Below are 14,280 nucleotides of genomic sequence, written 5' to 3' on the forward strand. Positions count from 1 at the left end.
TGCTACTCAGACCTGGCTTTTACTCTTTGTGGTGGCCTGAAAGAACAAACAGATGCAAAACCCATCTCTGGTTTCCAGAACACAAGGATCTCTGAAATTACAAGACATTAAAATAAAGCTTCGGGTAAAGAACTCTTGTTCTTGTCGCAGATTTGATGTTAGATCAAAATGGAATTGCTCCTGAAAGCTGAGGCGCTGGCTTATTGTTTGAGGTCTGCCCAGCCCCCATCATACAGAAACAATGTGGGTTTGAGTGATCCAGAGGCTCAGATGCCTTGAGACCCTGAGGCCAACTCCTAGAGGGCCTGTTCCTCTGCCCCTCCCTCACCCCTCAGGGACACGTCAGGGGCATCACACTTTAGCTGGGGGAAACAGATGTGTGGGCTTGTCTTCATTAGGGCATCTGCAGCTGGGGGACCCTGAGGTGTGGGTAAAGCTGCCAGTGACACCTAGCAACACAGACCTGCCCCTGGCCATCCTGGGGCTCAGGCTGCCGACACCCTGCCTGCAGCCTGCAGTTAATAACCCACCATGAGGCCCAGGTCGGACATTGGGAGCACTCAGTCGTGAAGCTCAGCTTCCACAGAGCACAGCACCGTCTGGGATGACAGAGCGGGCGTCACCCTCACTGATGCCCTGTTTCTTCACAGCTGGGCACCTGCAAAAGCTTCCTCACCCCCTGCCTCACGCAGCAGACGGAGCATCCCTGTGAAAGGGTGCCAACAGCTGTGGAATCAGAGGCCCACCTCTGCCTCAGCTGCCACCACCCGCGAGTCAGCGCTGCTGACGCTGGCTCCTGTCCACGTCCCATCTGGTGACGTCAGCCAGCATGTAATCCCTGCTATTAATAATTAGGGGCCAATTAACACAGATGAGCCCATTGCAGCACGTCACTCACACGCAGGTGGGTGTGGAAGCACTGGGGAGAGACTGGCAGGGGCAGGAGCGTCCGCTGCCGAAGGGGTCTTGTCCCAAGGCAGGGGGTGTGTTGGCTGGGAGTCCCAGGTTGGCAGGAAGGCCCCTGCACCAAGGCCTCCCAATTCCCTGGGGCTCCTTCCTCATCTCCAGTTGCAGCTGGCCTGCCAGGTGCGGCCTCCTCTGCTACCACCGCAGCGGCTGGCGGCCGTGCTCTAGCTCGGTGGCCACATGGCGGTCATGCAGTTCCTTCAGACGCAGCAGCAGCTCCTCCAGGTTTTCCCCGGTGGCTGCCGACAGGGCGATGGCCTCCTGGCCCAGACGGGCCTGCAGCTGGGGCAGCCGGGCCCTGGCCTGCGGGAGGTCGATCTTGTTTGCCACGACAGCGTAGGGTCTCTTGGACAGGCCTTCGTCGTATTGCTCCAGCTCATACTTCAGGTCGTCCAGCTGCGTCCAGGGCTCTGGCACCGAAAGGTCCACCAGGAACAGGAGGAAGGGGCAGCGCTCGATGTGCCTGAGGAAAGCCAGGCCCAGGCCCCGGTTTTGGTGGGCACCCCGGATGATGCCGGGGATGTCAGCCACTGTGGAGGAGACAAGCAGACAGTCAGGAGGGGAGCCCGGGGCCTCTGGGCACTGAGACTTTCCTTCCAAAAAGTATCTCATGAGTGAAGTCATTCAATTTTCCGCCTTGCTGATTCACCAGGCCGATTCCATCTGAGGCACTGCAGCTTCCAGTCTTGCTAATGCTTTGAAATATTTGGGTGACTGGCATGATGACAGATCAGTCTAATAAGAACTACTTAACACATTCCAATCTCTCTGGCTTCAAAAGTGATTCAAAAAAGGGGAAAACGGCTTCCTGTAATCTATTAATAATTTGATTACCGATAGAAATTATGATAGAGTCCTCTGCAAATATAAAGTGCTATACAAACCACGTTGCCAGCAGGCTTACTATTTTTAATGGGTACATTATCTTCTGGAAAAAGTTTTCTTCTCTCAAAATGGTACAGGGAAAGCTTTTAAAATCACATGTTGTCCACATGACTGATGCTGCCGAATTCCCCGTAGATGGAAAAGAAGAATAGAGGCGGTGAAAAGGAGTAATTTCCTCAGGTTTGAAATTTAAACTCAAATTCCCGAACTGCCACTAACAGATGCCTGGGGGAGGGGGTGGGAAGCAAATCTAAACCGATTTTGATAAAGAACTATAATTTTTCAAAGAAGAAAAACAAGGCTGCATGTAAGTTACATAAGCATGGCTCTGAATTCCACCATCACCCAATCCTCTGAGAGATCCTACCTGCTATCTGCTGGTGGTCCTCGTAGTGAACAATCCCCACGTGGGGGTTCAGGGTCGTGAATGGGTAGGAGGCCACAGCGGGCCTTGCATTTGAAATGGCCCGGAGAAGCGAGGACTTCCCGGCGTTGGGGAACCCAACCTGGAAGACAGTGAAGACTATCACCACAGAGTCTGTACCTGGTTGGGTAAGAGAGTCTCAGGTTGGGAACGGGGGACAAGCAAGAACAGGGCTCCTAATGAAGCCAAGAGGAACTGATAGGAGAAAGCGGGCTGCTCGGCCGCCATGATGCACAAACACCCACCAGTCCAGCGTGTGCCACCGTCTTGAGCTCCAGAAAGAGGATGCGCTCCTGGCCCGGCTGTCCGGGGGTGCAAGTTGTGGGTGCACGGTTGTCGTTAGCCAGGAAGAAGCGGTTACCCTTCCCCCCTGCCCCGCCCACTGCTGCAATGAACTCGTCTCCTGGGCGCGAGAGGTCAGCCAGGACTTCATTTCCCTCCTTCACCAAAGTGCCCACGGGGACCTGAAACACAACAAAGTGTTTTTAGGGGCTCCAGAGAAGGGGGTACTTCAAGCTCCCAGAGGGAAGAGGGCCCTCAGGGTTCTGTGGGGCAGGCTGCACAATGGCTTCTCCCAGTAGCGCTTCTATAGCATCAGGGTGAGCAGAGCATCTGCGAATGAGAGCGACGCTGAGGGTGTGAACCCACTGCTCACACGGAGATGCCCCAGGGGGTAGGGCAGGGGAGGCTTGCGGGGCTGCAGATAGGGACTACGGACCTGTGGGTCCCCCTCACTGGAAGACAGAATCGTCTCAGGACTGTGAACAGGTCATAGGTGCATATGGTATGAAATTGACACTGAGTCCCCGACTGGGGTTGCTCTGTGGAAGACAGGCCCCTCTGGGCCACTCGCAGGACCTGGGAACCCGACGGCCCACAGGGTGGACAGGGGACCCCACGCCTGGCCTACCCGAATGTAGAGGACAGCGCCATTCCGCCCAAAGCAGTTCTTCCTGCCGCCGTCCTCGCCGTCAAACCCTTGGTACTGCGACAGGACAGAGGACAGAGACTTGACCTGCTGGTCAACTGGAAGTCAAAGCGGGAAGCGTCACCGCCCTCTGTGTTAAAGGCAGACCCGTCTCATCTCGTAAAGTTTCTCTTGTTCAGATTAAGAATGCACACGGGATGAAGTCACAGCAAAAGTTACCAAACCAGCAATGAGACTTTTCGAAAAAGCTAAATTCTTATTTTCCTTTAAAAGATACTACAGTTTCCAAAAAATTCACAACTACCCACAATATCATTGTGATCTGAACAGCTGTACTTTATTATTATGCTGTGAATGGCTACTAACTCCAAGTGGACTGGTTTGCTAGGCCTTTGTGCTCCATGTGTTTAGGGGCGATCAACACCCTTTTAGCACTTGACTGATAGTAACAGTAACAGATTTAACCCTTGGACATATGGTACCAGAATGTTAGATTCTCTGATAGTCTTTATGTTCCTGAAACGTTAAAAAAACAACAAACCATCAAAGTTGGTTTGAAAGTTGGTTTGGGGTAAAATATCTAAATGTGAACATCCACGTAATTTAATAAAATGATGTCCACACATCGGTTTTGAATTCAAATTCCTGTTAGGGCAAGAAGGTGCAAACTCCCCATCCAGAGATGACAGACAAGAGTGAAGTTCCCCAGCTGCCCAAGGGCACCTGCCTCTCAGGATGACATGGCCCCCGTTGCCTCCATCACCACCGTCAGGGCCTCCAAACTCCTTCCGGGGTTCACTGTGAAAGCAGCTCACCCCATTGCCTCCACGTCCCCCTCGGACGAGCACTCGGCGATGATCCACAAAATGCCGTTTCTGCAGAGAGCACAGGGTGCCCTGATTGGTATTAACTCCGCAGTCCTTCCAAGGACCAAGCAGCCATTTGAAACGTACCTTTTCTACCTAGGAAGAGCTTTAAAATTAGATGCTAATGATACTAACATTGTTAATCTCTCCTAAAATGCAAATATAAGAAAGAGTTCCCGGAAGTCACTGCTATTTGTAGGCAAATGTAAATTCACGACGCAGATGTAAAGAGTGGTCAGCGTGGAATACACGCCCCAGAAACAAACAACACTAACGACCTAAATACAGCACAGCACAGGAGACACTCCTTAAATAAAGCATCTTCCTAGATTTTTTTCAAATAGAAACACACTACTGAAATAACAGACCTTTACTAACGAAGTTTCTGTTCTTCAGCATGAGACACTTGAGAGCGACGGTCCCTGGGCCATTGCCAGGCTTCCCGCTAAGAGCAGAAGTCTCTGGCCAACTGAGTAGGTCCACATTTTTAAATGTGGTGATGCAAACCGAGCTCCAATCTGTGAGCAAGTTCTTCTCCAGGTCCCTAAGGGAGCTACAACCGACCTCAAGAATTAGACCTAACCGACCAGGCTAATGTTTAATAAATGTTCACTGGCACAAGATGTCCAGCTGCCCAAGGTGCCAGGGTTCAAGTTGGGGCTACCACCCCAGCCCTGTCCCAAGAAGCCTGCCTGCTTCCCACAGGAGTGCACAGGCAGATGTGGCCGCCCACACAGCCCCTCCGTGGGGACCAAGGCATCTGCATTTCCATAAGCAGATCTTTTTTTAAAAAAGGAAAACACACAAATATTTTAAGATGCTCTGGCACCACCACATGGAAAAACCATGAATTACTATTCAAAAACACAATGCATAATTTTGAACACGAGGGAAAGCAACCTGATGGGAAAAAAGCATAACTGATGAGCACTGAACAGAAGATAAAACTCAGAATCAGTGCTTACATTCCAGGGAGGAGACATAACCATTGGAAACCTGATACATCTGAGTACACTTACTGACTGCCAAAGTAATTTTCCCACAGGAAGTACTCTCTGCCCTAATAAGCCTCATGTGGAACCCCCTACTTAGGAGAAAACAAAGTGGTCTTAAACACATACATTTCTTCAATTTGATTAAAGATCATTCATATTTTAAATAGGTTTTGGTAAACAGAAGAACAAAAAAGTGTAAGACTTTGAGAACTATAAAACTAAACATCTATGCGCCCCCTCTCCAATGTTATAAATTAAGAACTATTCACACATATTTAAGAATATGAAAGTGAAAAGTGAAAGTGTTAGTCACGCAGTTGTATCTGACTTTTGTGACCCCATGGACTGTAGCCTGCCAGGCTCTCCTGTCCATGGAATTCTCCAGGCAAGAATACTGGAGTGGGTAAGCCGTTCCCTTCTCCATGCATTTAAGAATATATGTAATACTTATCTCAGACACATAGGCTAGTGATACAGGAGTCTGGGCACCCTCCTGGTGAAGGCAGAGAATACCCAGAAGGGTCATCACTTCTACCACACTGGGTACCACCTTGGGGCCACCACAGTTTTGGCCCGCATGGTACTTGGTATCCACAGGCCTTCATCTCATGTCCTCATCTTCAAGGATAAATGAAGACAAGATAATGGGAGCTCAAAACAACACCCCATGACTTCCAATGAGGAAACTGGAGGCAAATCCCTTCAGGGTTTCTAGAAGTCTCACCAGTTTTTTCTCCGAGAGTGGCTGCTTCCTGGGTGGTTCCTGGTGCTTGGTGCAGTCCGCACAGCTGACTGAGAGCAGTCTGGGAGAAGCGCGCAGCAGAAGAAGGCGGCTGGGCCCATGGACCATGCGGGCTGCTAGCATCCAGCACCCCACACCCTCCAACACCGCTTGGGGTCTCACTGAGAAAAGCCTTGAAGGTATCATAACTCCTTAACAAAAGGCAAACTGGTAAAATAAGACATCTGGTTTAAACCTGAACATGAAATTGAAACTAAAGAAGTGTGGGTTCCTGGGCCAAAAAAATCCTGATCTACGTTTCTGAAATAAATGAGCCCACGAAGGAAGCTCTCACCTCACTCACCACTTTCCACAGGAGTCAGGCCCTCTTAGCCCATATGCCACTTGGAAGGAGTTCCCTGGTGGCCTAGTGGTTAGAATTCTGGGCTCTCACTGCCAGAAGCCTAGGCTCCCTCTGTGGCCAGGGAACTGAGAGCCCATAAATCTTGAGGACAACCCCCGCCCCCACGCCAAAACAAACCCATTTGTTTCTTACAACCCTACGAGAGATAACACCGCATACTGGATTTTCCCCATTTGCTTTTCTAGACTCCTTTCCCACGCTGCTGTTTCAAGAGAATACCCTGCAGGACCACCCTCAGTTGCCTTGCTGTTGGGCAATGGCTGGATGGAGTAGCAAGAGCTGGATATCGACTGAAGGCTGCACCACCAGCCAAGGAGGCCATGTCTACGCTCCTCTGTCCTGGTCCTTCTCCTTACCCTGCGGGCGTCCAGGAGCGGCAGCAACGCCATTGTCACCAGCTCCAGATAAAAACATCAACTCTGCTGTTTCCCTGAATGCTCCCCTTCAAATGGGGGCCTTTACACCCTCCTTAAATTGTCCTCAAGAGACCGTGCCAGGATTTCGGACCCTTACATTTTGCACGCCCATTTTAAAGCAGTGGAGGCTGAGACTCAAGAGAGGCTGTCACTTGCCCACTTCACGTAGTATCCTCACTGCACCAGTGATTCACAGCAGTGTTCTTCAAATGCGGGACACACACACGACCACCGTCCAGGGCACCAAGGCAAAGGTCATTTTTAAAGAATCAATGTTGTGTTTCTTAACTCTGGACACGTTTCCGCTGCTAAAATCTATGTGCCTGAGAACTATCATTTAAAAGCGTGTTCTCCTTTCCGCTCGTGTCTCGAGAAGGGTCCTCTACAGAAGGAAGCCCCCTCCTGACGGACCGGGGTGCCAGACCAGGACGAGTCTGAGAGGTCCAGCCTGCCCCGAGCTGCCCCCAGAGCAGGACGCTGCTTCTGCAGAACTCTACACCCGTGTTCACGCTCACACTGTTCTGTGCGACCGCGCCACCGCAAATACAGAACAACACCCGCGAGGACCTCGGCCCGAGGGCGTCTCCGGGCTGCCGGAGCGCGCCCACGCGGGCTAAAGGGAAGCAGGAAGCCCGGGCCAGGGACTCGAGGGCGCGCTCGGTCCCACTCCTGTGCCCTACCCTCTCCCACGGGTGCCCGGACGCTACCCACACTCACCACTCCGCGGGCACGTCACTTCCGGGGCCGCCTCCAGGGATCACTTCCGGGACCGGCCCCGCCTGCGCAGGGTTCCTCAGCGCGCATGTGCGAGAGGGGGCGGGGCTATGGGCGTCCTGGGAGAGCCGAGGAGGGTTTCCAGCAGGTGGGCGGGTGTTTCCTTTGAACCCAGGAACTCCGACACCGCCGGCCGGGCAACCCTCTCCCACCGCGGCTTGCGGCTCCCCATCACCTCACGGAAACTCAGTCTTCAGGTCGGTTCTCGAAGAGCCAGTTTATTAATCACACCAAAGGCATAAAACAAGACGCCAAAGTCCGACTGAAGAGAGAAACGGCGGATGAGGACGGTTGTCCGAGGACGGCCTGTGCTCGTGAACGAGACGGGGCGACCTGCCCGGTCACGGCCGAATGGTCAGACGCCCACCTCTGGCTCCGAGGTTGAGCGGCCGCCGGCGCTCAGCGACCGCCGAGGCGAGGCTCCGGCTGGGCGCGGGAGAGATGCTCGGTTGGCCGTGCCGGGCCGGAGATGCCGAGTCCAGACGCGGCCGGGGCGGGGTCGCCGCCCGGGCGCCCGCACCTCGGCCGGGAGACCAGGCGGCACCGACCGCGCCGCGCGGACAACTCGCTTCGGCCTGAGCTGCCGCGGACAGAAGAGACACGAGAGTGACGAGCCGCTGGCATCACTCCCCACATTACATAAAAATGGACGGCACGTTAAATAAACATTTTGTTATTAATCATTAAATATATTAACACCAACAATCATGTATAAATTAGGAAATAAATGTACAAACTATTTCACAAAGTGCTTTTTAAAATATATACACAACATTCAAGAAATTCTTAATGTAAGACATTTCAGATTGAAGTTTTGGGATAAGATTTTTTCAAGTGTCCTTTTCCTTCAAAAAGTATTAATACAGCACTTAAAAAAACACACACACACACAAAAGGCATATTCCCATATTGGCAAAGAATAAAAATAAACTATTTTCACAGTTCTCAAATGTTTTAACATTTTCAACAGGAAATTTTAATCCCCGATTGAGTTTGCAAATTACTTCTATGAAAATTGTCAGGAAAGAACAGAACAAAATGAAGGGAAATGACTCCCTAAATTGAAATTGCTAATGTCTGTGTCATTTAGCAATTAAGGGCTCTCACTTAAGTAATTTAATATAGAGATGTATTTTTTAAGCCCTTACTAGTATTAAGGGTTTCTAAAACCCGAGTCTACAAAATAAACATTTCTATCCCACTGTCCCTGTGATTCTGTCTCCACAGGAGAGGGCAGAACGTCCTAGAACAGGCCTTGTACTGGACCCCAGCTGTCCCTTCAATGAGCCCTGGTGCTTCACCTGTAAAACAGCAACAGTAACTGTCGCCATGCTCCCAGTGGGGACGGAATTCATCCTGCTAGAAACACATAAAAAATGTCTTCTAGACTGCAAAGCATCCAATTATGCATAAAGTACTACCTTAAAATTTTAAAACATAAGACTTCACTAAAACATCAACTTCAGTAGACTTGATATCAAGAATTGGATTTTTTTTTAAAATTTTTTGGTTCTTGGAAATATGTCAGCATTTACCCAAAGATGTTTTTAAAGGGACCATAATAAATATGGGTATTATTATCCAAGTAAAGGTTGATAAAATGTCTGTATGACTTACTAGTGAAATGTATAACTTTTCCTTTGACCTGACTTTTCCACATGAGCTATCTTTTTAACATTTGCGCAGAATTTAAATGGCATTTAATGTCCTAGGAATGTAAAAACGACTCAAATTTCTCTACGTTAGAGCTTTCCTTCTTTTTAGGAAGAACACAGTGAAATCAGTGGTGTTCTCTTTAAGATGTGAATTTCAGATATTCCTAAATGAAAAGGAATGCTCGCTTGGCGATCTGAATAAGCAGGTCCTGGAAGAAGTATAAAATAACTTGCCAACTCTTTGGAGAATTTGGTGTCACTATTTTAAATTATGAATTTAGAATTGAGCATATTACATATTAAAATTCCAGAAACGACTATCCGATAAACAAGGGTCAAACCCAAAGTAATTCCAGAGGACTACCCTCTCCTTCCTTCAGTTAACACCACTCTCCCTGGGTGAGGCTGATCACAGTTGCCTTCTTGGATTCCTACTTATTTGGAACAAAGTCATTGATCCCTCTTTACTTTGTAATACAAAAACGTGTAACTTTTTGGATAAACAGAACCAGTGACAGACACAGGTAAGGAACGAGGTCTGGAAATCAAGGTTCAAGGCCTCTCCAAGTGAAGCTTATTTATCCTTTCCATTGGGTAACAAAGACTAATGCAAACCACAGAAAATGCCTGCCCAACTCCCCTGCCTTGAGGCCCAGGAAGAAAGAGGCTGCCATCCAGGGGCAGTGCAGCCAGTGAGAGACAAGTTTACAACCCCCAGTACAAACATGAGAGGAGAGTCAGACCTCAGGTCTGTTCATAAGAACATGCGGACTGTGGCCTCTGGTAGGTTTGTCCCATCACTGGGCAGAGAAGACTCCAATGACAAAGGGACCCCTAAAGCTAGCTAGAAACATGGATGGGGGGACAAAAAGGGACAACCTCTCCGTTGTATGGACATACAATACTATACACAGCACCAAATATGTCACACCATCAAAGCGCCATCTGGCACCAGCGTGCACGCTCGGTGTCCTACCCCACATGAAAAGTGTGCGCTTCACAAGCAGACGCTGCGTGAGACGAGGGGCAGCCTACAGGTCACAGCCCCTCAGAACTGTCACTGGCCTGTCCATCCTGGGCGGACATGCCACCTCAGGATTCCTCATAGACACGGGTCCTTCACTGCTGGTAATTTCCGTACTGGCCCTGCAAGAGAGCAAGACACAGATTATACTCCGACAGGTGAGAGGGTTCACACCTGAGGATGAGACAGATCCCACCTCAGCCCACACCCAGGGTGAGAGGTGGATGGGGCATGGTTGGCCAGCGACCAAATGCCTCAGCCTGTGTCCATGAGGCAGGTGGGTAGCTAATGTTCTGGAAGCCACCATCCAGGCTGAGAGACTGATTTAGGTCAGTGGGTGGAAGAGGTTGGTCCACGTGGTCACACAGCAGCTGACCGCACTGGGCCTGGGCCAGGTACCCGCGTCACATCCCCACCTGACCCTGCTGTGAGCAGGTTTGGGATGGGCTCCCCAGGTACACTCCCCTTGGCACTGCTTCCTACATGCTCACCGGAACGTTCCAAATGCCAAAAAGGTTTGCTTCCCTAATAACTCTGCCCTGGGCTTGTTTACTTCTTGTTGAAAACTCGTTCTCTATGTATAACTGGCTCATTCTTTATCTCTCTTTAGGGAGCAGAGTGAGAAGTATTTAAATAATGAGATATAGGACCTTACCTATTCACGTACCAAGAGAAAAACATCCCTAATCCATACAGTGCCTTAAGGTTTTATTAGCCACGTAAATAGTCGTTGGTGCCTCTGACCTACCACATAGTCACTGACGGATAGTCACCTCTTGCCCGGGACTGTCCTCCAAGGAGACTCCAGAGTGCCCAGGACCCGTCTCCTCCCACCTACCACCCTGCTCCTGCCTGAGACAGGTCCAACTGTGACAGGCAAGATGCAAGCTCTACAATCTGCCTAGGTGCCATAACCTGCACTAGACAGACACTGCCAACTGGGGCAATCACGTGCGGCAACAGACACTGCCACTGCCAGGCATGAGGGAAACATCCGAGGTGAGAAAGGACGAGACTCTGGGCGAGTTTAGGACACAAAGAGCCAGCTGTGTCTGACTGAAGTGGCAATTTTTAAAAACCTTACAGGCTCAGAGAATTCATGTTCTGGAGGAACCTGGGGAGCCAGCCTGTCCCATTTTATTATTCCTCATGGCCATAGGGGAAACCTTTGTCATATGTGATGCACAAGGCGGGGTGTGGGTCTGGAAACGGGCAGAAGGCTTGCCTGCTCGTAGCCATAAGGCCGCTGCTGCTGGGCGGACGGGCCCGTCTGAGATGCACGGTAGCTTCCGTACTGCTGGCCTTGTCCCTGCTGGTAGCTGGAGTACTGTGAGGGGGCACCCTGGGCAGGTCCTAGAACACAGCAGGATCGTGAGATCACCCCCCAACACCCTCTCCCACAGGTCCTCCCAAGCCCCTGAGACGTGCATTCCTGCTAATTCAGTCGTGTCTGACTCTTTGCAACCCCATGGAATGTAGCCTGCCAATTGGAGTAGGTTGCCATGTCCTCTTCTAAGGAATCTCCCCGACCCAGGGATCCAACTTGCATCTACTGTGGCTCCTGCATTACAGGTGGATTCTTTACAGCTGAGCTACTGGGGAAGCCCCTGAGACATCAGCACCCATTTTTCTACCACATTAAACCTGAGTAGTGAAAGCACCACAGCTGGCGGCCAAACCTGCTATGCCCCCATGGCTCCAGCTATGCCTCCCCCACATCCAGACGGGGACTGGGGGCCACTGTCAGAGCGCTAGACCTGCTTCTTAGGACCAGTCTACACAGTCACAGTTATTACTGTAAACACGAGTTAAATGTACAGCAAATGGCGAGAACACAGGCAAGACAATGATGGTGCCTCGAAGCCTAAGTGGACAGGGAAGGCGGAACTGACAAAGGCTGAGGGGTTTTTCCAAAACCAGCCTGATGGAGGGTCTACAAAGTGCCTGCCTAGCCCTCTTCAAAGTGCCAAGGTCAGGAAAGACAAGGAAAGTGCGAGCAACTTGCAACCCAAGGAGTTGTGGAACCCCGGACAGTCCAGGACAGGAAAGGACATGTAGGTAGGCCCATGAGGTCTGAAGAAACGGGGTTCAGTCCACGGCCACACACCAGCGCTGGTTTCTTAGCTGTGACCATGGGGCGCTGGGAATAGAAGAGGTTAGCCATGGGGAACCATCAGCTTTCCCCATAGCTTTTCTGGAAACCTACAGCTGTTTCAAAATAAGACGTGCGCAGGCACCCATTGAATGACCATGCTCCTACAACCCCCACCGCCTTACCGTAGCCTTGCTGTTGTCCGGGGTAGCTCTGCTGGTTGGGGTACTGCTGTTGGGAGTACGTCTGCTGCTGGGCTGTTCCCTGCTGGTACCCTGTCTGCTGCTGGCTGTACTGTGAGTTTCCTGCAGAGGGAAGTAGACATGAACTTGTTTCCAGAGAGCAATGGCAGCTCCATTGTCCTCCAAGGTATGGGCTGCTTTGGGTTCCATAGATTGACTCTATTGCTCCAGCACCTTTTCTTTTCCACAACAATACAAATTATTTTACTATACTTCTCTCTTACTATCTGATAGAAATACAAATATACGGCCAAAATGAAAAGACTATTGCAGTTAAAACAAAGCCTGATACCAGGGCTTTGAGGTCCTGACCCTGGGGACCTGTGGCCTTATTTGGAAAGAGGGTCTTTGCAGATGTAATTGTTAAGGGGAAGCCATACTGGATCAAGCTGGGCCCTAATCCAGTGTTCCTATAAGAAGGAGATCTGGACACACACACAGGGAAAGGCTGTGTGACTCCCAGAGTCCAAAGGGACCCCACACGTTTCAATGCAATTTCGTTTTACAGGCAAATGTGCAAGCCAGTTCAGACCTGTAACGTGTTTTTCCTCTGACTTCATGGATGAAAAGATGTAGAAATTTGCCTCTGTGTTCTTCATCTATATGTGGGTATAGTCCCAGAGATGTTTTAGGTTCATTTTTTCTTTTTTTTTTTTTCCAAAGAAAATGCCTTAATTCTCATTTTCAAAACTCTTAACTAGCCAGCCAGCACCCATGCTAAAAGCCTCATTTTTGGAAGAAAGCTCACAGTAAAAGTTGAGAGAGTGGTAAGCATATTAACAAATAGTTATCAAGGGTTAAGAGCGAGTGTTAACAACCATTTAAAAATCCTACACCTACAATGGAAAAGAACCTAAGAAAAGTACATATGTAAATATATGTATATATGTATAACTGAATCACTTTGCTGAACACCTGAAACACAACTCTGTCAATCAACTATATTTAAATAAAATTTTAAAAATCAATAAAAATTAAAAATATTTCTACAAAGTCTTCCTAACGCAGGTCACAAGAGTTTTAGATTGGTGTAGAGATTAAATTCCATTCAGTTTTCATAGTGCCTTTATACAAAGACCAATTTAAGCCTAGTTGCATTGTTTTCTTTCAAATAGGGCTTTGCTCTTCACCACCACAGTGCCTGCCCTTTAACTTACAGTATGTCGGGTCCTACTTTGCATAAGACTCCATGCTCTAGCAGGAGCAGCTGGAGGCTCTAGCAGGAGCAGCTGGAGGCCGGGGGCCCAGGAGTGTTTACTCCTCTGTGGCATCAGAGAGCCAGTGAACAGCCTGCCCAGAAAGGAGAGCTGTTTGTTGTTTTGTTTTTGTTCTTTATTCAAAACATATTCTGGAAGTAAGAGACAGAGGCACCGTGACAAGAGGCCAGGTTATGAACAATGGAATCCAAATAACCCATTTTTCTACATTATTTTTCCAGTTGTAAATAACTTTCCTTAGAATAAAGTAAAAAAACAAAAAACAAAAAACAAAAAACTTTCCTCTTCTAGGAGTTATAAATTGTAAGTATTTAAAAACTGGGATCCTGATAATGTACATTTAAAAATAACAGCTTTATTGAGAGCAAATTCATGTGGAAAGGCTTAAAACCCCACTAGGAAGTCCATTTCCAGCTGCACACAAAGAAAAGGAACACACTGTAATATGGGCAAACTCTTCTCCAAGGTGGGCTCTGAGGAGCCTGTGGGTCTTTTTAAAAAATTATCTGTTTCTTATTTGGCTGAGCCAGCTCAGCTGTGCTGTGGCATGTGGGATCTTTAGTTGTGGCAGGTGGGATCTAGTCCCTTGACCAGGGATCGAACCCGTGTCTCCTGCACTGGGAGTGCGGAGTTTTAGCCACTGGACCACCA

At 49.3% G+C, this 14,280-nt stretch overlaps 2 protein-coding genes across 9 annotated transcripts in view; both read right to left on the reverse strand.

Moving 5' to 3' along the window:
- Nucleotides 1-8,010, reverse strand: MTG2 (mitochondrial ribosome associated GTPase 2). Of its 8 annotated transcripts, none has more exons than XM_069546781.1 (8): nucleotides 7,343-7,380; nucleotides 6,723-6,828; nucleotides 5,789-6,013; nucleotides 3,931-4,078; nucleotides 3,186-3,301; nucleotides 2,521-2,739; nucleotides 2,219-2,357; nucleotides 1-1,496 (listed from the first exon to the last, which is right to left on the reverse strand). In XM_069546781.1, exons 3-8 carry the CDS (start codon nucleotides 5,990-5,992, stop codon nucleotides 1,102-1,104), a joined length of 1,221 nt encoding a protein of 406 aa, XP_069402882.1. In that variant the 5' UTR covers nucleotides 5,993-6,013; nucleotides 6,723-6,828; nucleotides 7,343-7,380; the 3' UTR covers nucleotides 1-1,101. The 8 variants fall into 8 exon arrangements, with proteins under 8 accessions (XP_069402882.1, XP_069402884.1, XP_069402886.1 ...); XM_069546783.1 differs by having other exon boundaries at nucleotides 6,782-6,828; nucleotides 7,343-7,362; XM_069546785.1 differs by having other exon boundaries at nucleotides 5,789-5,997; nucleotides 7,343-7,361.
- Nucleotides 7,598-14,280, reverse strand: part of SS18L1 (SS18L1 subunit of BAF chromatin remodeling complex) — a 27,974-nt gene continuing 21,291 nt past the window's right edge. Inside the window, exons 9-11 of the mRNA XM_069546788.1 lie at nucleotides 12,356-12,475; nucleotides 11,304-11,431; nucleotides 7,598-10,200 (exon numbers count right to left, since the gene is read on the reverse strand). Of these exons, the coding sequence (XP_069402889.1) occupies nucleotides 10,174-10,200; nucleotides 11,304-11,431; nucleotides 12,356-12,475 (275 nt within the window). The 3' untranslated portion in view covers nucleotides 7,598-10,173. The remainder of the gene's footprint in view (nucleotides 10,201-11,303; nucleotides 11,432-12,355; nucleotides 12,476-14,280) is intronic.

This window comes from Ovis canadensis, chromosome 13 (assembly GCF_042477335.2).
Source record: "Ovis canadensis isolate MfBH-ARS-UI-01 breed Bighorn chromosome 13, ARS-UI_OviCan_v2, whole genome shotgun sequence".
In the NCBI taxonomy this organism is placed as follows: domain Eukaryota; kingdom Metazoa; phylum Chordata; class Mammalia; order Artiodactyla; family Bovidae; genus Ovis; species Ovis canadensis.